Source organism: Drosophila tropicalis, unplaced genomic scaffold, assembly GCF_018151085.1.
Source record: "Drosophila tropicalis isolate 14030-0801.00 unplaced genomic scaffold, ASM1815108v1 contig_905, whole genome shotgun sequence".
Taxonomy (NCBI): domain Eukaryota; kingdom Metazoa; phylum Arthropoda; class Insecta; order Diptera; family Drosophilidae; genus Drosophila; species Drosophila tropicalis.
Window position 1 is genome coordinate 1467555 of NW_027173405.1, and position 22543 is coordinate 1490097.

General features: G+C 41.1%; 1 protein-coding gene and 1 long non-coding RNA gene across 2 annotated transcripts in view; one reads left to right on the forward strand and one right to left on the reverse strand.

The window, feature by feature from the left end:
- LOC137586136 (calcineurin-binding protein cabin-1-like) overlaps nt 1–22543 on the reverse strand; it is a 1431569-nt gene that overhangs the window by 707701 nt on the left and 701325 nt on the right. Inside the window, exon 9 of the mRNA XM_068302145.1 lies at nt 8690–8889. Coding sequence (XP_068158246.1) covers nt 8690–8857 — 168 coding nt within the window. The 5' untranslated portion in view covers nt 8858–8889. The remainder of the gene's footprint in view (nt 1–8689; nt 8890–22543) is intronic.
- On the forward strand, nt 17383–17915 carry LOC137586144 (uncharacterized). Its single transcript, XR_011033705.1, has 3 exons — nt 17383–17521; nt 17650–17770; nt 17841–17915. It is a non-coding gene; the product is annotated as an uncharacterized lncRNA (long non-coding RNA).

Consider the following 22543-nt stretch of genomic DNA (forward strand, 5'->3'; position numbering starts at 1 on the left):
CTACTAGAATACGAAGGCAAATTGACATTGCGATCTCAGCTTAAGCCATGATGAGCAAATAGTAAAAAGGGCTTTTGATCGGATTTATGTCTAGTCTGGTGCGACTCATATTGAGGTGACCAAATTCAAGATCCATACTCTAAAATAGGATGAACAAGCGAAGTAAGAAGAACCTTAGTTGTATAGGGGTACACCAGAAGTCACAGGAATCGAATTGGAAAAAGAAGGCTTAAAAAGTACCTTCTGTTTTCTATTTGTTCAGTTCAAAAAGTAATAGAGTATGATTAACAGAATCAAAGTCAGTGTATATGACATCAGTTTATTAAGCATTTTTGAACCACTTGATAATTATAGAGGTAAATTCTAAAATGTTAGAAGTGGATTAGTCGATTCAGGGGAATGAATAACATGAACGAAGACGGGGACATTCGGAAGGAACATAGAGGATCGGCAGCCAATATGGCTGTGTAGGCTCAGGACCACTGTTGTCTTGCAGCAGGACGAGCTTCGCAACGGTTCTTCGAATAGACCCACGCGCTCTTTTGACATCAGCCACTCGGACGCGACCATCAGCCCCGGGAAGAGTACGCTCAATTCGTCCTAAGAGCCTCTCGTTTGAGGGGGGGGTATCCTCGAACACGATTACGAGTTCGCCTGTCTGGAGACTGCGAACACTTATTCCGTTTGTGAAGCTCCTTAAGATATTCGTTCTTCCAAATGGGGGGCGATCGGCGGAATAAAATGCCAGGATAAAATTTGCTGGGGAAATGCTTACATGATATTATGCTTAGTGGCGTCCAGAAAAACTTTTTCGAGCACGTTTGAGGACCCTACGAAGGTGTTGCCATTATCGGAGTAAATTCTTTGTGGACCTTGTCTCCGCGCGACAAAACGTGAAAAGGCTGGGAGAAATCTTTCAGTGGTGTGGTCGGAGGTCCCCTCGAAATGGATCGCCTTCAGAACGCACATGTGACCAGCACTGGTCACTGAAGCTTTTCGAGATGCTCGATACTCGGTTGGCCATAAAGGTGGGCCAACTGCACGGGGGCTTATTAAGCCAAGCCAACACAATGGTAGAGTCGGCCCAAAACTAGGAAGTTAAAGATTAGATTGGAAGTTCGGGGCGATCGACGCCCAGACATCGGCCAACAAAGCCGGGGCTACGCGGGTCTTAGCCGTTAATAGATGGTCGCTTACTTGATCGCGACAGCTAACCCGCACATATAGGGCTGCTCCGTATACCTTCTGGGACGCGTCACAGAAGCCATGAAACTTCCACTCAAGAGTATCGCTGGTGTTTAGCGAACGGGGGATGCGGTGTTCATTGAGGCCTGAATAATCCTGCAGGAATTCGTGCCATTGATGTAGATGTAGATGTAGAGGCGGCAGAGCGTCATCCAAGGCAAGTTCGGTTAACGAGATTTGCTGCATGAAGATCTGAGCTCGAATAACAAATAGGGCTAACCAGCCGGTGGGGTCGAAGAGCTTTGCGATATGGGAGAGAACTTGCATCCTTCTGTTATGGGTCCGCTACGGTGCTGGACAATCTTTTTATATACTTTTTTTATTTATTATTTTATAATTTTTTTTTTTGTGGAATACAAGAAGCTCAATTTCAACACGCCGCGAGTGTTTTGTGCGAAAGTAAAACTCAAAAACTAATGTGTGACAAAAAAAAACAATGTAAAAAAAAAAAACGATCAGTGCATATGGACAAGTGTTTTTATATATGTATGCAGGCGTATGATTAAAAAGGGTAAGGGTTAAATTTTTTTTTATAAATGCGCGGCACCGAAATCGATCATGTGTATGCACTTACATCAACATGTAACTATTTATTTATGTATGTAGGTACATAATTATATGAATACGCGTGTAAGTGGAAATTAAATGGATAATTGGGCATCTTAAATTGTTTTGACACACAAGAATCTAAATATCGCACACTTTGATTTTCAGTAAATTTGATTTTTTTGAGTAGAACACTTTATTTACACACTCAATTTAATCGTTTTTTGGCTGAAAAGTCTGTTGTAGTCGGCTTAATTGCTTGTTACTGTTGAGGGGGGAGGGGACGCACAACCCGAATAACGCAGGCAGAATAAAAGAATAGTAACACGTCCGTACAACTCAGAAGTTTATTAGAGACTAATTGCGCGTGCCAGTAATTCAGTCGGGCAAGCGCAGTATTCAAATACAAAAAAGAGATAGATAGATGTATGCGTTCAAATACATACGCAATTAGAATACATGTGTGCATTGCTCTGGAAAGTTCTTGAACGTTACTTTTTTAATACCCTTCCTCAATGCAACCATGTTTACAAAGTTAACTCAAATTTAACATATTCACAAAGTCATTATGCTTTTTCTTTGGCAAATTCTTAGTTAAAATATCCGCTATCATTAAATCAGTCGAAACATACTTCAACTCAACAAAACCTTCAGATACAGTTTGTCGTACAAAATGATATCTTATATCTATATGTTTTGTCCTAGAATGATGAACTGGATTCTTCGCCAACTGTTGGGCACTCAAGTTATCTCCATATACAACTGTTGGGGTCTCGGCATTTCCACATCCCAGCTCAATGATTAAGCGTTGCAAAACGATAGCTTCTTTGCATGCGGTCGACAAAGCTATATACTCAGCTTCAGTGCTACTTAGCGCCACACTGCGCTGTTTCTCAGATTTCCAAGATATTGGGCCTCCGGCCAAAAAGAAAACATAGCCGGTATAGGACTTCCGGTCAGTTTTGTCACCACCCCAATCGGCATCTACATATCCAGAAAAAGCTTGGCCGGTCCTTTTATAGCGTAGCTTTTTATCCATCGTTGATGCCAAATACCGCAGGATGTGCTTCACACCTGCTTCATGCTCTGAATGCGGATCTTGATTTCGCTGAGCCAACTTTGCAACTGAATGCAATATATCCGGTCTGGTGGTTAGAGCCAGCCACATCAGTTCGCCTATTTGAGTCTGGTACGACCCTATGTCAACCCTCTTGCACTGCTTATTGTCGCATGCCACTTGATGCCCTGCGTCAAGAGGAGTAACCGCCGGTCTGCAGTTTTCGATACCGTATCGAACCAACATATCGTTGATATATTGGGAATGGCCTAGAGTAATAGGCCCAAGCTCACCGTCTCGATGAATCTCCATACCCAGGAATAGCTCAGTTGCACCCTTGTCTGTGCAATCGAACGCGTTTGATATCGCTGCTTTGATGGCATCCATCTTCTGTTTTGAACGACAAGCTATAAGGAGATCATCAACATAAACAAGAATTAATGTTAAGTCTTCTTCACCATGGTTTTGGTATAGACACGGCTCACTACTACATGGTTTAAAACCCAAATCTCGTAATACAGCGTCCAGCTTAGAGTTCCATGCCCTTCCTGATTGTTTCAAACCGTAGATTGCCTTCTTCAAATGTAATGCAGCCTTTGGACGATTTTTGTCTGTGTACCCCATGGGTTGCCTCATATACACCGTGTCCTCCAGATCGCTATTGAGGTATGCTGTGCATACGTCCATTTGATGTAAATAAAGATCCAACTCTGCTGCCACCGCCAAAACAAACCTTACGCTTTCTAATCGACATACAGGTGCATATGTATCGGTGTAGTTTACACCGAACTGCTGCGAGCATCCTTTCGCAACCAATCGCGCCTTAAAACGTTCAATGTCTCCCTGCGCATTCTTTTTCAGACTAAAAACCCATTTGCAGCCTATTGTTCGTTGTTTGTTTGTTAGGTCTATCAGCTCCCAAGTTTGATTTTTTACCAGAGCTCCAAACTCTTTGTCCATTGCCTCTTGCCACTGCGATGCATATGGTCCACTTATGGCATCCTCGTAGGTCGATGGAATTGGTACCTCACCAGCCATAATCGAAGCAAGTATATTATATTGTTTTCTTGGCCGTCCAGGTTTTCCCGTTCTGATTACTCGTGGTCTGCCAGGTCCTACCCGCATTTCGCTCTCATCTTGTGCAAGCTTTTCTTCAGGTGCACTATGAAACGATTCCTCTTCAGCATCTGATTCAGCAGACTGTCCCTATGATGCGTCGCTCTCGCTTTCATTTATTTCTGGATTTGCATCTGCTATCTCATTTTGCCTATAGCGTCCAGGCAAATCAAACATAACCGTCGTACAATTAGTTTGCTCTATGGGATCTCTTTCATCAAAGAGAACATCTCTTCGTTCAACCACTTTGCGAGTTTCTCCATCATATAATCGGTATCCTTTTGCTTCTCTTGAATATCCCACCATGCGATATTCCTTTCCTTTTGGTCGGAATTTACTTTCCTGGTGACCCTTGGATAGCGCAACTGCAACAGAACCAAAAACTTTAAGATGATTAATACATGGCTTCTTGCCAGTCCACGCTTCCATTGGCGTTTGGTTTGTCAGTGCGCTTGTAGGCGAACGGTTCCTCAGATATACAGCTGTAAATATAGCCTCTGCCCACAATGCCTCACATAATACAGACTGTGCCAACAAACACCTAGACATTTCCACCAGAGTGCGGTTAGCTCGTTCCGCAACGCCGTTCTGTTGTGGAGTGTACGCTATGGTCAACTGGCGTAATATCCCGTTTTTCTTCAGGTAGTCATCGAATGCATTGTTCACATATTCTCGTCCATTGTCACTGCGGATACATTTTAGCTTCTTCCCTGTCTGCCTCTCCACTAGACTCTTGAACTCCAGAAACTTGCCAAAAACCTCATCTTTGCCCTTGAGGAAATACACAAAAATTCGCCTAGATTTGTCATCAATAAATGTTAGGAAATAACGTGAACCACCTAGTGATTTTGTTCCAAAAGGTCCGCAGACATCACTATGAACCAATTGTAAAAGTTCACTGGACCGACTTTCTGTCATCTTGGGAAATGGCTGAACATGTATTTTACTCACCATGCATGTCTTACATGGAGTATTGGGCGCGAAGTTGGTCACACTTAGCCCACGTACCAAGCCCTTACTTGCGATTTGCGTCAGACTTTTATAATTAAGATGACCAAAGCGTTTGTGCCACAATGATACATCTTCTCCGACAGCAGCAAAAAGATTTTCCGATTCAGCTTCAAAAACAAACAAGTTGCCTATCTTTTTTGCTTCTAAAATACATTCACCATTTTGTATGATCTTGGCCATATGTTTTTCGAAATGTACAACACTGTTATATTCAATAACACGCGCCACTGACATAAAGTTTCCTGCCAGCCCTGGTACATAAAGCACGTTGTTCATTGTTAATTTACATATTCCAGTCCGAATAGTGACTTTTCCTTTGCCTTCTGCACGTAAATACCCCGCATCTGCCAGACTGATCTTCTCATCATGTACAGAGAAATCTGAAAACATACTCTTATCGCAACACATATGACTCGTCGCACCAGAATCCAAGCACCACTTCTCTCTTTTCATATTCTCTGCTTCCAAAGCATTTATCAAGCTACATTGCTTGTTCTCCATTTTCTCAGTGTATTTGTACTCTTTCTCTTTTTTATCGACTCTCTCTTTGCCGCACTGTGCTTTGACATGCCCTTGCCTGCCGCATTTGTAACAAGTAATTTGCGAACGATTTCTCTGTATGCGTGCATTTTGATTTCTGTTTCTGTTCTGCATAGCAACAAATGCCTCTTGCCCATTCTCTTTCGTTACAGTTAGACGTTTTCGTTCTGCTTCCTCCTTTAATTTTATGCAGAGAATTTCAAAACTGGGCAAATCGTCGCGCGTCTCGATGGCGACAACGAAATTCTCATACACTGGTGGTAAACTCGATAACAAAATGATAGTTCGTAACTCCTCATTTATTTGTACACCGGCGCCTGCAAGCTGATCTAACACATCAGAGAAACCATTTATATAACTGGGCATATCTTGACCGTCTGTCATGCGTAAGCTTAGCAACTTGTTGTACAGCGATACCTTCCGCACCGGTCCCTTTGGCTGATGGACATCTCGTAGTCTTGTCCACGCCTCAAATGCCGTTGAACAATTTTTTATGTATGCCAATTGCGATGGTTTTACGCTCAACGTAATACTTGCTAGGGCCTTCCGATCCAATCCTCCGAGATCGATACCTTCCACAGTGGGCAAATTTCCAGCCGTTACATCCCACAGGTCTGAATGCACCAACACGCTGCGCATTTGTATATTCCAAGAATCATAATTCTTTTCATCCAACTTCTCGATGTGGTACAGATTACTCATGTTGTCTTTTGAGTCTCTTCTCCCGAATAAAGTTCGTAACTTATTCGTAGCTTTAATGCTCTCTGATATAAATCGTTAAATATATCACTTCTTTACTTTTACTATTCAAAACCGTGCCCTGGGCCCATAATCTGTTGAGGGGGAAGGGGACGCACAACCCGAATAACGCAGGCAGAATAAAAGAATAGTAACACGTCCGTACAACTCAGAAGTTTATTAGAGACTAATTGCGCGTGCCAGTAATTCAGTCGGGCAAGCGCAGTATTCAAATACAAAAAAGAGATAGATAGATGTATGCGTTCAAATACATACGCAATTAGAATACATGTGTGCATTGCTCTGGAAAGTTCTTGAACGTTACTTTTTTAACAGTTACGCTTATCTAGGTCTGCTTGCTTGGCTGCCATCTGAAGCTGAGATGTGGATCGAATTTCCTGCAGAACAGCGCTTGGCTTCTCATTGATCTTTTCAGGCTAACCACCTGTCGCTTCAGCTGATCCTTCGCATTGGCCAACTCTGAGGTTTGTCGAGATGCCTCGGCAAAATGTTTATCCCTGGTCTCCTGGAACCTTTATTGCATATCCAAAAGCAGCTGCTCTTGGTCCTTTACCTGTTCACATAAACTCTGTACCTCGGCTTTGTTGACATCTCGGTTTTCCTGCCATTGAGAGATCGAATTTTGATATGAAATCAAATCCGAGCAGCGCGTCATATTGACTGTCTCTATCCGCAATAACAACAAATCTGTGCTAAGTCGTCTCCTGATCAACGATAACTTCTGCTTCAAAACATCCAACTGGGCGTGTCATATTATTTCCCAGACCTCGCAGCTTCGAAGTCCATCTCTTGATCATGACGCCTGGAATATTGTAGAGTATCCACCAAGCACTTTACATCGACTCCGTTGACAGGTATCATTAACGAACAACATTAATGTTTGCAGCTGAGCCAAGACAATTTTTCGACATATGTCCCTTTTTATTGCACCGGAAACATTTCGTATCGGCATCGCAAACCTTACGAAAATGCTCAACTGACCAACAAATAAAGCAGTGCTTTTTCTTATCTGAGACATGAAGCAATCTCTTGTTTCGTCTAGTTGGGCAAAAGAGGTTTCGCCGATCTTTCGGCAACGCGCACATCATACTGCTCCAGAAGCTCTTGAAAAGAGTTGCATCCATAGAGAGTATATCTAAAGACGTTTTTCAACTGCAAACCGTCGACAATGTAGTGGATTACGGACTGCGCAACAACGTCACCAACCGCAGCCAGCTTTCTCATGTGAAGAAGATACTCGTGAAATGACTCCTGATTGTGTTTTTTGCGATTACGTAGCTCTGCGTGAATCTCGGCGCTGCATTTTCTTCGTTGACCAAATTCATTCTCCAGCATCATCAGTTGCTCCGAATATTGGCATACCAGAAACAACTTTGCCGTTTTGGTCATTTTGGCACGTGATTTTACTTCATTTGCTTTAAACTGCCTTCTTTGCTTTCGATCTGGTGTGGTATGGTTGTCTCACTCTCACTATCTGTATTCTAGAACGCTTTGCTTGTACTGCCGTCCCTTTCATCGGCGTCACTAAGCAAATTCGCGGTAAAACTTTTGAGACTCCTCTGGCCAAATAACTTGCACTTTCCAAATTAGGACGAGCCCCCAAATGTGAGTTGAGTAATCTCAACTAAGTTTATTGATTGTATTAATGTAAAAGTAGTTTGAAAAAAAGTTACAATTATTCTTAATCTGCTGCTTCGGTTCACTTGTTTCTCTCTCACTGCTGCTGCTTTTTCGACTCTCCAATTTCAACTGTGTCTCTCTCCTGTGATATTCTGCTGTCTAATGTACTCTCTGTTGTTCTGCTGTTAACCTCTGCTGTTCGTGATCATCTGTCCGCTTGCCGCTGTTAAACCTCCGAAACTCAGTATGTAATGGGATGTAATGTAAATAAAATTTTATCCGGCTCGAAGGACCAATGTTAATGGAGGGGTGGAAGGATCGATCTAAAAATGCAGACAGTTGGCGGGTGCCAGTGGTTTTTAGGATGGTGAGCTGATAATTAATTAAAAACGCGATAAAAGACTTTTTTCGCAGATTACTCTTACACACGCAAACTTCGAGGTAGAAAAAAACTGAATGTTACAAAAAAATGGAAAAGTGCAGGTGTATCGGGCAAATTCTCGTACTGGATTAATGATTGCGATTTCAGTCAAAAGTCAAGTCATGCTCCTTAGTGTGACCGTATCCGCCGAGGATCGAAAAACCCTCCTTACTGCTGTTCACCCAGTGGCGTGAACAATAGTGAATAAGATTTTTCTTAGTTAGCTTTAGATTAACCAAAGGGACTTAAGTTTTAACTCTTCTAATTAACAGTAAAAAAGTAACAATAATAATATTATTTAAATGTTAATGACAACAAGGAGAATGAAAATTTCGCAACAGCTCAAGCTGGGTTTTTGTCATGCTTTTACTTACAGATAAATAATAATTTAAGAAAACATCCGGTGGCTGGCACTGTTTTTCTGCTATTTTTCCAAGCATGTATTGGCAGAGCCATCTTTCTTCATTAAAATCGACACAAACAGTTTCCAAACCCTGCAAGGTAGCAGCTACCGAAAAACAATGATAAGCTACTCTTAGCATTTTTCCTTTTTTTTTCTTTTATTTGGTCATTTCTGAAATTGAAATATATTAAAAAATGATTTTAGCAAAGAACAATAAGCAATTAAAAACATCTTACAACTAAAAGTAATTTACTGGATTTTGGAAACTTTTATTGTTACATTTTTAAACAAAAGCATCTAAATAACAAAAACAACAACAATTAGCTATCTATCTCTCACATACCCTCCCGCGCGTGTTAACTTCTTTTGAGTTTAAGTTAAAAGATCACTCGCCATTTCCTGGTGGCTGATTATATTTATATCAGTTTGAAATGAGAGCTTACGATGGTGAACTGATAAGTGCTTAGCCTTAAATTGCCGAATTTAAGTGCGCAAGATAGCTGAGACAATAGGTATCTTAAAAGACCGCGTGAAATTTATTCTGCATGAAATTTTGGGCATGAGAAAGCTACTGGCGTGATGGTTGCCGCATTTGCGCAACCCGGACAACAAACACAACCGTGAGACCATGTCCAAATTAGTCAAATCGGGCTAAAAACTGCATCCCAATCCACCGGATTTTCCAGAATATACCCCGTGCGACTTATTTTTGTTCACAAACATGAAGAAATCACTCGCGAAGTCATCTCCTACACGGAGGCCTGTTTTGCAGACAAAATTTATTTTTCAGGCGGGCTAAGAAAGTTGGAGCATCGCTGGGTCAAGTGTATCAACCTTAAAGGAGGCTATGTTGGGAAATAAATCGTCGCTTCTCAAAAAATTTTGGTATTTCATTTGGAGGTTAAGTACTTATGGGACAGCCCTCGTAAACCCAAATCACAGTGAAACAAAAGAAACCAACACATTAAACGAAAAAAGCACAGTGTTTAACCGTAGGCTTAATAAAAAAAATATTTACAATAACAATTACAGATTCTCTTAAAAAGCGAAATTGTCAACACACTATGCTCACTAAACCTTTAATCAATGTCCTAACTTTGCTCACACGTCAACTTCCACAGGGAGAACCTATCTCCTATATTACTGCAAAGAATCCTTAACTAATGTCCTTAACACTTATCCTTAACACACTATACGATTTCTTACTGCCCATTTCACTCAATCCATGCTTTTCAAAAGTACTTGACAAAATTGTGTCGAGAAAGATTCAGAGAATCTTTGATTATGTTATACGATATAACACGGCTTCGATGGAACGCACTAAGCGCTCCCCGGCTCCTCACATGTGAAGAGCTGACGGTGGATTGAAGTACCATGATGTTTCCTGCTGCGACAATTCTGCATCATTCATCATCCAGTTGAAATTTGTCTATACGAAAGGCGTTGGTCCCTCGAATATTATCGCTTTATATTTCGTTTGGTGCACCTGGACTATCAAAATATTAAAATTTCGAAATGTACTGATACCTGATTCTAGCTGATTTCATTTGCATATGAAGGAAACGAGGACGCAATTGTTCAGTGACTGTAATTTTTTTGGTAGTTTCCGGCGGTATAGTTCAGACCTGTGTTGTCGTTTGGTGGTCCGCACCATTTTGTTTGTTTGGTACCCATCATCAGTTTTCGGGTTAAACATTGCATATTGTTGGTATCTTCGAGCCACGCTAATACCGTTTCTGAGTCGAATTCATGTTGCGCTATTATGTATTTCATCAGTCAGCTCCAGTTACTACTGCCTGTAGCTCCAAGCGTGGTATCGAGAGCAGCGGTGATTTTTACCCCCGATAGCCAATGTTTTTCAAAACCAGATCGTAAAGACACCGATGTAGGTTGAGCACGACACCAAATTATCCCGGTCCGCCATATTTAATCCACCCCAGTTTCGATTCTCGCCATTTTCCTCCGCGCACGTTTAGCAAAGCTAACATTTTTGGATTATTACTGCCAATTACCATTTGAGGTATTGCGTCAACGAACTCTGGAGAGGCAGGTTTTTTAAATTCGGATATCTTTGTGTTACCTTTTCTGCTATCATCGTATCAGCTAAAAGACCAATAGACTTAACTGTACAGACGTTATTTACTTGATATAATTTATTGACCTGTTTTCAGATTCTCATATTCAGCTGCGTGGATTCCGGCTCATGTCGACTAACGCCAAAGATTAATTCTTTCTCTATAATCACTCTTTCATTCGCTGCAGAGCACGGACGTGTTTTTTTTTTTGCGCTTATCAAATTTTATTTTTTCTCGCGATTAAAAACTATTTTATAACTTTTAAACTCATTATCGGTTTAGTTACAATTTCAGCATCCGAATTTGATTTTCATTTCGCGAATTCTTGCAGTCGCTTTTGTTTAAATATACATACAGTTTGGCAAGAAAGTGTTTACACAAGTAAAAATTTCTTCATTTTTCTACTTCAAGATGAAATAAAACAATAAATAGTTAGTTTTTTCAAATTTTTTTGATAAGGTTAGGTAAAGTAAACAATTATCTTCTAAATTAACAAAAAAAAAAAACATAATAATAATGTTTACAATAAAAAAAAACAAGCAAAAACTAGAGAAGGCACAAAAATCCACTGCCAAGAAAGTGTTTACACACATTAAATTCTTTCAATTTACTTAACATATTTCTACAATTAATATTTTGTGTGGCCTCCATTGGCTTTTACAACTGCATTCAGACGTCTATTCATTGATTTAATCAAATTTTGAACATATTCAATGGGTATTTTGGACCACTCCTCCATGATTACCGATTTAAGGTCATTTTTGTTCTTTGGCTGACGCTTGGCGGTACGTTTCTTGAGATATGACTACAACAATACTTGCATCGACGGTGCTGTTGTTTTGCTTATCTCTTTTGCTTTTGTGTCCTTACCGTTGTAGCTAACTCTCGCGCTATGGCGTACAAATTGTTGTTGCATGTGCTCAATTTGACGCGCTCTCCCGCTCTTTCCTATTCTTGTTTGATTTGCGCTCTCGTCTTTTGCCTACCCGCGACTCTGTCATACGTGTTTTTGTTTTTGTGTATTCTTGCTTATTAATTCTTTAGTTGTGAAGGCTTACTCTGCACATTAACTCTTTTATTTTTATACCCTTACAAAAAGGGTATATTAATTTTGGTCAAAAGTGTGCAACGCATAAAACGAAGCATCTCCGACCATACAAAGTATATATATTCTTCATCAGCACGACGAGACGAGTTCAAATAGCCATGTCCGTCCGTCCGTCCGTCCGTCTGAATCAACGCAAACTCCTCCTAGACCGTTAGAGCTCCAGAGCTGAAATTTTGCACGTAGGCTTGTATATACTGCTGGGTTGTATATCTCGGATTCAGCCGGATCGGACCACTATATCATATAGCTCCCATACAAACCCCAAAGTCACGAACAGTGACTTTTCTCAATAACTTCGTTCTTTTCAGTGCTATTATCGTGAAACTTAATATTAGAGAGTATTACGCTTATAAACGACTGTGCCAAATTTGATTAAGATCGGGTGACTATATCATATAGCTCCCATAGGAACGATCGGTCGAAAACAGTGACTTTTGTAAATAACTTTGTTACTTTTAACGCGATTGCTTTCAAATTAAACATTTGTTAGTTTAATATATTTGTTAATGACTGTGCCGAATTTGATAAAGATCGGGTGACTATATCATATAGCTCCCATAGGAACGATCGGTGGAAAACAGTGATTATGATCAATATCTTCGTTATTTCCTATGATTGTAGGCCATTATTTCGCAAACATAACCCTTTTTAGATAAAACGTTCTTCCACATTGATGGCTAATAGGTAAGGAAAGAGTTACCAAAAAAGTTGCAAGGGTATACAAACTTTGACGCGGTCGAAGTTAGCCCCGGCCCTCTGGTTTTTATTCCTTTTTAAATTAAATTTAACTTTTTTATAAAATGGTTGTCTGCTCAAAAATCTATTGTATAGTTGTTACTAATGCGGTAGACTCCCATGATTATATTCTTTGTTGGTTGTGTGACAATGCGGTTCAGTGTGCAGGTTACATAGGCAGAATCAAGGAGTCTATTGCTAAAGGTGGTGGTTTAAACTATGGATGAGATGCTTGCCGGGAGGTCGAGAATGAGATGCGCTCATTCATGAGGCGGACTAGAGATAGTTTTAACACTTTAAGGGCAGGCTTTAACAAACTCCAAGCGGAGTTTACTACTTACTCAGTTCAGAAGCTTATCGCTTATGAATGAGTCTCCGAAACGTAAAAGGACCAGTCCTTGGGGTGTTTCTGTATCTGTAGATCCGCCAGCGTCTCTTATCCACCGATCGGTCTCATGCACCGTCCACTCCCAATGTACAGCAATTGATATCGTTTAAGAGCCAGGTTGTGAATGTGATTAGTAAGGAATTACCGGTATCACCTGGGAATGATCTCTTAAAAACGATGCCTATGTGTCCGGGGAATTAACCATTCCAATGGAAATCGCCGATAGTTGTGAAAGTATCGAGGGCCCCGTAAACAAGTTGACTGTTGCAGTGGGTGACTTGTCCAACGTTGCTGCTGCGGCTGACGCTTCGGGACCGCGGACTCTCGTTGGCATACCACCAAAAAAACATATATTTGTTTCTAGGCTAGACCCTGTTGTCACATCTAAGGATGTAATAGCCTATATTCGGAAGAATGTTAACGTCTCGAAAATTGCGGTGGAAAAGTTTAAATTTTCTTGTGCGCGGGACATATCGTCCTTTAAAATTAGTGTTTCTGCCAATATCTTTGACATTATATGTCGTGAAGATTTTTAGCCAAAGCATTTAATAGTTAAGGAATATACTGTAAAAAGAAAAATCGGCAACCGATTCGCCTGCCAACAACAACAACTAACACTATTCCTGCCACATCAGCATCTGCTGGTGTGTCAAAAAACTAGCTTTGTTCCTTAACCTGGGTTACCAGAATGTTAGAGGACTGAAATCTAAACTTCCTAATTTATATGTATATAGTCTTTCTTTTGACCATAACATTCTAGCTTTTACAGAGACGTGGCTAAAACCTGATATTGCTGATGCATCGGTTTGTTCGTGGAGGGGCGGAAGGATCCCAATAAATTACAAGTGGTTGGCTGGTGCCAATTTCTTCTGGGTGAGCGAGGGATGAATTAATAACGCGCGATAACTTCGGTTAAAAAACGTATGCTTTATTAAATGCACAGGTGGCCGACACACACGAAATGTTTCGGGTTAAAAGTATACAAATTTCGAGATAGAAAATTCTGAAGAGAAGGAACGGGTGTTCGGGTGAAAAACTCGGATTAGAATGAATATGGCGATTTACAGGAGAACCCTTCGTCACCCTCCTCAGTATGACCGAATTCGGTTTTGGGAAAAACCCTACCCCTCACTCTCTGCTGTTCACCCGGTGGCGTGAACATACCGCCCCCCTTGCAACAAGTTGCAATTGCCTCGCTGGACATGTCTAAGGATGGGGGATGGCAGCGTTCTGGATCGCCAAGACACGGGTGGAGATGGAGGGGGAACTTTGGATGCAGATGGAGTAGGCGGCACGATGGCTGAAGACCTTTGGATAGAAGCCCGAATGAAAGGCGGGTGCTTTTCGGGTCTTTGCTCCTTGGGTTGGATGTACGCGACAGAGCTGTCGATGTGCAAGAGCGTGTGGTGTTGCTTGCCACATCGATGGCATCCTGCTGTGCTCCTGCAGGAACCATTGGAATGCTCATGAGCCAAACAGTTCGGGCAGTATCCGTTGCTTAAGACTACCCGTAGTCTGTCGTCAGCTCGTAGTCCTCGAAACTGTCGGCACTGACGGAGCGCGTGTACCCCTTGACAAACGCGGCACCTAAAGCAATTGGAACTGCGTTCTAAATCGGATGGTGCTGCTGTCCTTAGAGACAGTTTCGGGCTGCTGGAGGAGGTGGACCGAGACCGTCTGGATTTTCCAGTAACGGATCCACAGAGAACCCATCCGAACATCGTCTCGATCCCCACGAAAGAATCACCAACATTCTTGATGATTCGTTCCCCAAGGATAGTGGGAAGGAGCTCGGCTCCAAGCACCAAATCCACAGGAGCTCTTTGGTGAAATAGCGGATCAGCGAGCGGAAGGTCAAGCGAATCCTGCTTCACCTTATTCGGGACGGCGCGGGACGGAAGTGCTTCAGCTACACTAGGCAGCACCACGGCGACTGCTTGGAACTGTCGCAGCGGTTCGTCAGGAGGAGAAATCTGTAGGCGGCACACTTTGTCGCCGCTACCAGCATCGCATTGCCCAATGCCGCGAATGCTAGTTGATACTTTGCAGCTTGGAGGATTAATCAATTCAAACATTCTTTGGGAAATAAAGGACGCTTCGGATCCCATATCAATCAAAGCGCGGATTTGAAACTGCTTGCCACGATGATGAATAGTTACCCTTGCAGTACCCAGGTGGCCAGTGTTGCGAGTGGAGGCGAAGTAACTTCCCACGTTTACATGAGGGCTGCTGGAAGAATCGGAGGACGCAGGATTCGGAATTATACAAGCATCAGGTGCTGAGCTCTCTTGCACTTGAGCGGAAAAGGCCTGAGCTCGTGCCGTAGGTTTTCGGCTTACGGATGGAAAGGTCTGACCGCTAGAGTTTGGTTGAAGGACATCTGTGGCCTCTAGGACACGGTGGCGATCAGTTAGGAATCGATTCAGGTCGTCCCAGGATGAGACGGCGGTCTTATTTGGAACGGACTGTTCCCACAACAGAAGGGTGGATTTGGGCATTTTGCTCGTACAGATTGCTATGAGAAGGATATCCCAATTGTCTGTACAAGCCCCGGAAAGCTCAAGACCGGTTAAGCAACCTTGAATTGACGTCTGCAGTTCTCTCAACGCTTTGCCAGACTCTTGTGTTACAGCTGGGATCTGTAGAAGCTGCTTGGCTTGGCTCATAATCAATAATCGATTATTTTCGTATCGCGCAGTGAGGTTATCCCACGCGGACTGGAACCCTTCATTGGTCAAGGGTGACCTAGAAACAATGGCTCTGGCTTCACCGCGAGTTTTGCAACTTAAGTGGTAAAGTTTCTCCACTTGTGTTAGGCTTGGATTATGGATAAAAATCGCGGTAAACAAATCACGGAATGTAGGCCAAGCCAGGCTGTCTCCGTTGAAGATTTAGACATCGCACGGGGGAACTGTGTGGCTTTGGTGGGTGGAATCGACGGAGAGCGTGACTGGTGGGGAAGCCATTTTCGCGGACAACTGCTCGATTCGCTCTCCAAACAAAGTCCCGCCTCGCACATATACCATATAACAATATTCATGTTTAGCTTTAATTGTAGCTATGTGCTTCGGACTATCTTCGTTCTTTTGAGCCGTCAAGGCTTTATAGCATCGTGAAAACTCTGCCTCGACTTTTGTCCAAAGTGACTTAAGCTGGTCTAAGTGTATTTTAACGGAGACGAGTGGCACATCGTCAGCTAAAGCCTGGGACTCGCGAGTCTCGAACGCCGTTAATGCCTCGCACACGGCAACAAAGTCGGAAAGAGACATCGTAGAGTGTTCTCTGAGCTATTACGAATCGAATGGAAACAAATAACTTCGTGGAATTAGAGCTCTCAAGCGAGGAGATCGAAACGAAGCCGTAAGTGGACTGTATAATTTAAGTATAGAGGAGGAGTGAGAAAAAGAAATGACTCCTCTTTCTAATGAACACAATGAATAAGCATAGATAGCATAAATAAAATTAGAAGGATTTATAATTTTCCTCGCAGTTGTGTGAATAATTATAAGGATATATAATCACTTGGATATTAAAATTTATACAATGTGGAAAAATGTTTAAATTTATAAGAGTATTTAAAAGTATGGAAAAATTGAGACCAGTAGGATTGGGAGTGCCGAAAACTTTTCAATAAGGAAAAAAAAAACTCGGAATTAGTTTTCATTAAACGGACAAGATCAATTTCATGGATCCCTGAGGAAAAGATCAAAATGCACCAAGACAAGCCAAAATATTAATTCCATATAAATAAAGTTGTACTTATTTTTCTTTAGAAAATATTTTGCGAATTAAATTCAATCAGTCGATTGAAATATGTTTGCACAATAAGAAAATCACGAAGGAAAAAATGGATGTCGTGACCGAGTCACGGCTTGGCTCAAGTGTCAGCACTGATGAGACTTGAGTGTCAGCACTGATCGAGAGTCAGCTGTTCTGCCGTTGTTTATGTTTTGTGAGTTTAATTAATTGTAAATTGTTTAACGAGGATCACGATTTCCTACTTTAATTATGTAGGTTTCGAATTATTAAATTGCGGAAAGCCAATCGGAGTGGCTGCAATTAATTTTGTGTGGGTGAATTCAAATTGTATGTGGACATATATGTGTGTGTGTTAATGTGTGCTTAACGCGGCAAAAGTATTACATGTGTATGTACCTATGTATGTACATACATATGTATGTATGGATGTAAAAATTATTTGACATAAATAATTTATGCCGATGGACTAATGATCAGCCCGTGGAGTGTGCTGTACACTTTAAGTAAAGGTAAGTGGTACTTTATAAATTCTCGATTATTAAGCACCTCTACTTGCAGGTTAGAAAACAGCTGTTTTTACATGTAGGAATGTATATGTGTGTATATACATACATATGTATGTATTGCTATGCAATTGGACTTTTGGACAATCCGAATTTCGAAGAATGGAAAAAAAAAATGCACTTCATAAACACAAAAATGATCGGGAAATACCATGTAACCCTTGGAACAGGTCAGGTATGTACATACAAGTATACAAAAGTGTGTAGGTCGCTATGGAAGAGCGGGAAACCTCACACTTTTATAAGTTTGTAATGGAATATAATGTGAATGAGATTTTTAATAAGAAATGTTGTACTTATCAGGAATTCCGCCGATGCAAGCTGGAATAGCGGAAGGATATCCGGCTCGAAGGACCAATGTTCGTGGAGGGGCGGAAGGATCCCAATAAATTACAAGTGGTTGGCTGGTGCCAATTTCTTCTGGGTGAGCGAGGGATGAATTAATAACGCGCGATAACTTCGGTTAAAAAACGTATGCTTTATTAAATGCACAGGTGGCCGACACACACGAAATGTTTCGGGTTAAAAGTATACAAATTTCGAGATAGAAAATTCTGAAGAGAAGGAACGGGTGTTTGGGTGAAAAACTCGGATTAGAATGAATATGGCGATTTACAGGAGAACCCTTCGTCACCCTCCTCAGTATGACCGAATTCGGTTTTGGGAAAAACCCTACGCCTCACTCTCTGCTGTTCACCCGGTGGCGTGAACAGGTTTTTTCCAAAAACTTTTCTATATTCAGACGTGACCGGATTTCTCGCATGGTGGTGGCGTGGTGGTGGCGTGGTGGTGCCGTTCTGATAGCTGTTGATGCTGCTTTATCATCTGAAATGATTCAAACCCAGGAGATTGAGTTTGTCGGTGTTAAAGTAAATTTTAAATTTTTTAATGCTTTTATGACTTGTTCCTATATTCCACCATTGTCAGACATCATTTAGAGGCAATTCAGTATGTCTCATTTTTAATGTCCAGTCAAGACATGCTCATGGTTGTAGGTAATTTTAATTTACCCGCTTTAGCATGGTCACCAACAGATGAATCTACCATGCTGCTGCCCTCTATGTCACATGACTTTATTGATGGCTTATCTTTATCCCAAGTCAATCCTGTCTTAAATTCTAATGCAAAATCGTTAGATCTATCGAGTGCGATCAAAAATATGTGGCGAATTCATAACCGTAATGCATCTCTGTAGAAGCTTTGCAGCGTAAGCGCAGGTAACTTCCTAAAGGGAAGGCTTTGAGAATAGAAGGGAAAGGGTATATAAGAACCTTCCACCCACACTTCCACCTCTTTTCATTATTCTGGCTTAACGACGAATTGCTTTCGTTCCCCGAAGAATAAAGTGAACAGTTAAAATTTGTTTTTGTGAAATTCACCAAATAAATAAATTCACTCGGGTTAAATAAAATATTCGTAAGCCCAGCAACAAGCCAAAAAGTAAAAGGCAGCTGGAATAATTAAATTTTTTGGATACCAATTTCCAATATCTAGGAAAAATTTACGTAACTTTTGGCATAATCCGTCATAGGCCTATCACCAACACCACATGGCCAAGACGACAATTCAACCAAACTCTACAGAAGGAGAAAATTAAATCGCTGGTTTTAAACATTAGTCAACAGTGTTAGCTGTCACAAGGCGAAAAGTTGTGTGTAAAAGGAGAGAAAATTATAAAGTGGTCATACAGAAAATTTTTGTTTGTCAATGAACATACTCAGTTACAAAAATTGTTGGAAAAAAAATATTAATTTTAGTTGTCGGGGTTGTAAACAAAAAAAATTGTAATTGCAGAAGAAACGAAAATTTTTATTAAAATTAAAAGTGTCAAATCTAAAACGGATAGAAAGATACCCTTTTTCAGCGCACCTATGTTAGAGTCAATTTTTTTATTGTGAGTTTGTGTGTCAGTATTAAGCATTTAAAACACTAATAGAATCGTATAATTCGTTAAAACAAAACCATAAAAAGTATATTTAAAACATCAAGACAGACACATGATCCAGCTGCTGAAGGCCTTCATCGGTGGACTTTCCAAAATGTAAGTGTTTTCTTTTTATCACTTTTACCTTTTTACCGCTAGAGCGCATAACATATGGTGATTAAGATTAAAGGGCAAAAGAAAAAAAGGTTTGACAACCACATATACCTATGTTATGCTGCTCACTCGCTATTATTGTTTTCTTTTTTTGTTTTATGCATTCTAAATTTTATTTGCCTTTATCACACATACAAACTACACTTACGAATGATCATGAAATTTTGAATTAATTAAATCAAAATTATTAAAAGATATAAGTGCTATTAATCATTCGGTGTCGCAATTAATTTTTTTGAATAAGCTTGTAAAAAAATTTTAAATATTATATTGCATCAGTCTAGATGCGGGAAAAAATCTGTTCGTTTATATAGTTTGTTGAGGGGGGAGGGGACGCACAACCCGAATAACGCAGGCAGAATAAAAGAATAGTAACACGTCCGTACAACTCAGAAGTTTATTAGAGACTAATTGCGCGTGCCAGTAATTCAGTCGGGCAAGCGCAGTATTCAAATACAAAAAAGAGATAGATAGATGTATGCGTTCAAATACATACGCAATTAGAATACATGTGTGCATTGCTCTGGAAAGTTCTTGAACGTTACTTTTTTAATACCCTTCCTCAATGCAACCATGTTTACAAAGTTAACTCAAATTTAACATATTCACAAAGTCATTATGCTTTTTCTTTGGCAAATTCTTAGTTAAAATATCCGCTATCATTAAATCAGTCGAAACATACTTCAACTCAACAAAACCTTCAGATACAGTTTGTCGTACAAAATGATATCTTATATCTATATGTTTTGTCCTAGAATGATGAACTGGATTCTTCGCCAACTGTTGGGCACTCAAGTTATCTCCATATACAACTGTTGGGGTCTCGGCATTTCCACATCCCAGCTCAATGATTAAGCGTTGCAAAACGATAGCTTCTTTGCATGCGGTCGACAAAGCTATATACTCAGCTTCAGTGCTACTTAGCGCCACACTGCGCTGTTTCTCAGATTTCCAAGATATTGGGCCTCCGGCCAAAAAGAAAACATAGCCGGTATAGGACTTCCGGTCAGTTTTGTCACCACCCCAATCGGCATCTACATATCCAGAAAAAGCTTGGCCGGTCCTTTTATAGCGTAGCTTTTTATCCATCGTTGATGCCAAATACCGCAGGATGTGCTTCACACCTGCTTCATGCTCTGAATGCGGATCTTGATTTCGCTGAGCCAACTTTGCAACTGAATGCAATATATCCGGTCTGGTGGTTAGAGCCAGCCACATCAGTTCGCCTATTTGAGTCTGGTACGACCCTATGTCAACCCTCTTGCACTGCTTATTGTCGCATGCCACTTGATGCCCTGCGTCAAGAGGAGTAACCGCCGGTCTGCAGTTTTCGATACCGTATCGAACCAACATATCGTTGATATATTGGGAATGGCCTAGAGTAATAGGCCCAAGCTCACCGTCTCGATGAATCTCCATACCCAGGAATAGCTCAGTTGCACCCTTGTCTGTGCAATCGAACGCGTTTGATATCGCTGCTTTGATGGCATCCATCTTCTGTTTTGAACGACAAGCTATAAGGAGATCATCAACATAAACAAGAATTAATGTTAAGTCTTCTTCACCATGGTTTTGGTATAGACACGGCTCACTACTACATGGTTTAAAACCCAAATCTCGTAATACAGCGTCCAGCTTAGAGTTCCATGCCCTTCCTGATTGTTTCAAACCGTAGATTGCCTTCTTCAAATGTAATGCAGCCTTTGGACGATTTTTGTCTGTGTACCCCATGGGTTGCCTCATATACACCGTGTCCTCCAGATCGCTATTGAGGTATGCTGTGCATACGTCCATTTGATGTAAATAAAGATCCAACTCTGCTGCCACCGCCAAAACAAACCTTACGCTTTCTAATCGACATACAGGAGCATATGTATCGGTGTAGTTTACACCAAACTGCTGCGAGCATCCTTTTGCAACCAATCGCGCCTTAAAATGTTCAATGTCTCCCTGCGCATTCTTTTTCAGACTAAAAACCCATTTGCAGCCTATTGTTCGTTGTTTGTTTGTTAGGTCTATCAGCTCCCATTTTGCCTATAGCGTCCAGGCAAATCAAACATAACCGTCGTACAATTAGTTTGCACTAAGGGATCTCTTTCATCAAAGAGAACATCTCTTCGTTCAACCACTTTGCGAGTTTCTCCATCGTATAATCGGTATCCTTTTGCTTCTCTTGAATATCCCACCATGCGATATTCCTTTCCTTTTGGTCGGAATTTACTTTCCTGGTGACCCTTGGATAGCGCAACTGCAACAGAACCAAAAACTTTAAGATGATTAATACATGGCTTCTTGCCAGTCCACGCTTCCATTGGCGTTTGGTTTGTCAGTGCGCTTGTAGGCGAACGGTTCCTCAGATATACAGCTGTAAATATAGCCTCTGCCCACAATGCCTCACATAATCCAGACTGTGCCAACAAACACCTAGACATTTCCACCAGAGTGCGGTTAGCTCGTTCCGCAACGCCGTTCTGTTGTGGAGTGTACGCTATGGTCAACTGGCGTAATATCCCGTTTTTCTTCAGGTAGTCATCGAATGCATTGTTCACATATTCTCGTCCATTGTCACTGCGGATACATTTTAGCTTCTTCCCTGTCTGCCTCTCCACTAGACTCTTGAACTCCAGAAACTTGCCAAAAACCTCATCTTTGCCCTTGAGGAAATACACAAAAATTCGCCTAGATTTGTCATCAATAAATGTTAGGAAATAACGTGAACCACCTAGTGATTTTGTTCCAAAAGTTCAGCAGACATCACTATGAACCAATTGTAAAAGTTCACTGGACCGACTTTCTGTCATCTTGGGAAATGGCTGAACATGTATTTTACTCACCATGCATGTCTTACATGGAGTATTGGGCGCGAAGTTGGTCACACTTAGCCCACGTACCAAGCCCTTACTTGCGATTTGAGTCAGACTTTTATAATTAAGATGACCAAAGCGTTTGTGCCACAATGATACATCTTCTCTGACAGCAGCAAAAAGATTTTCCGATTCAGCTTCAAAAACAAACAAGTTGCCTATCTTTTTTGCTTCTAAAATACATTCACCATTTTGTATGATCTTGGCCATATGTTTTTCGAAATGTATAACACTG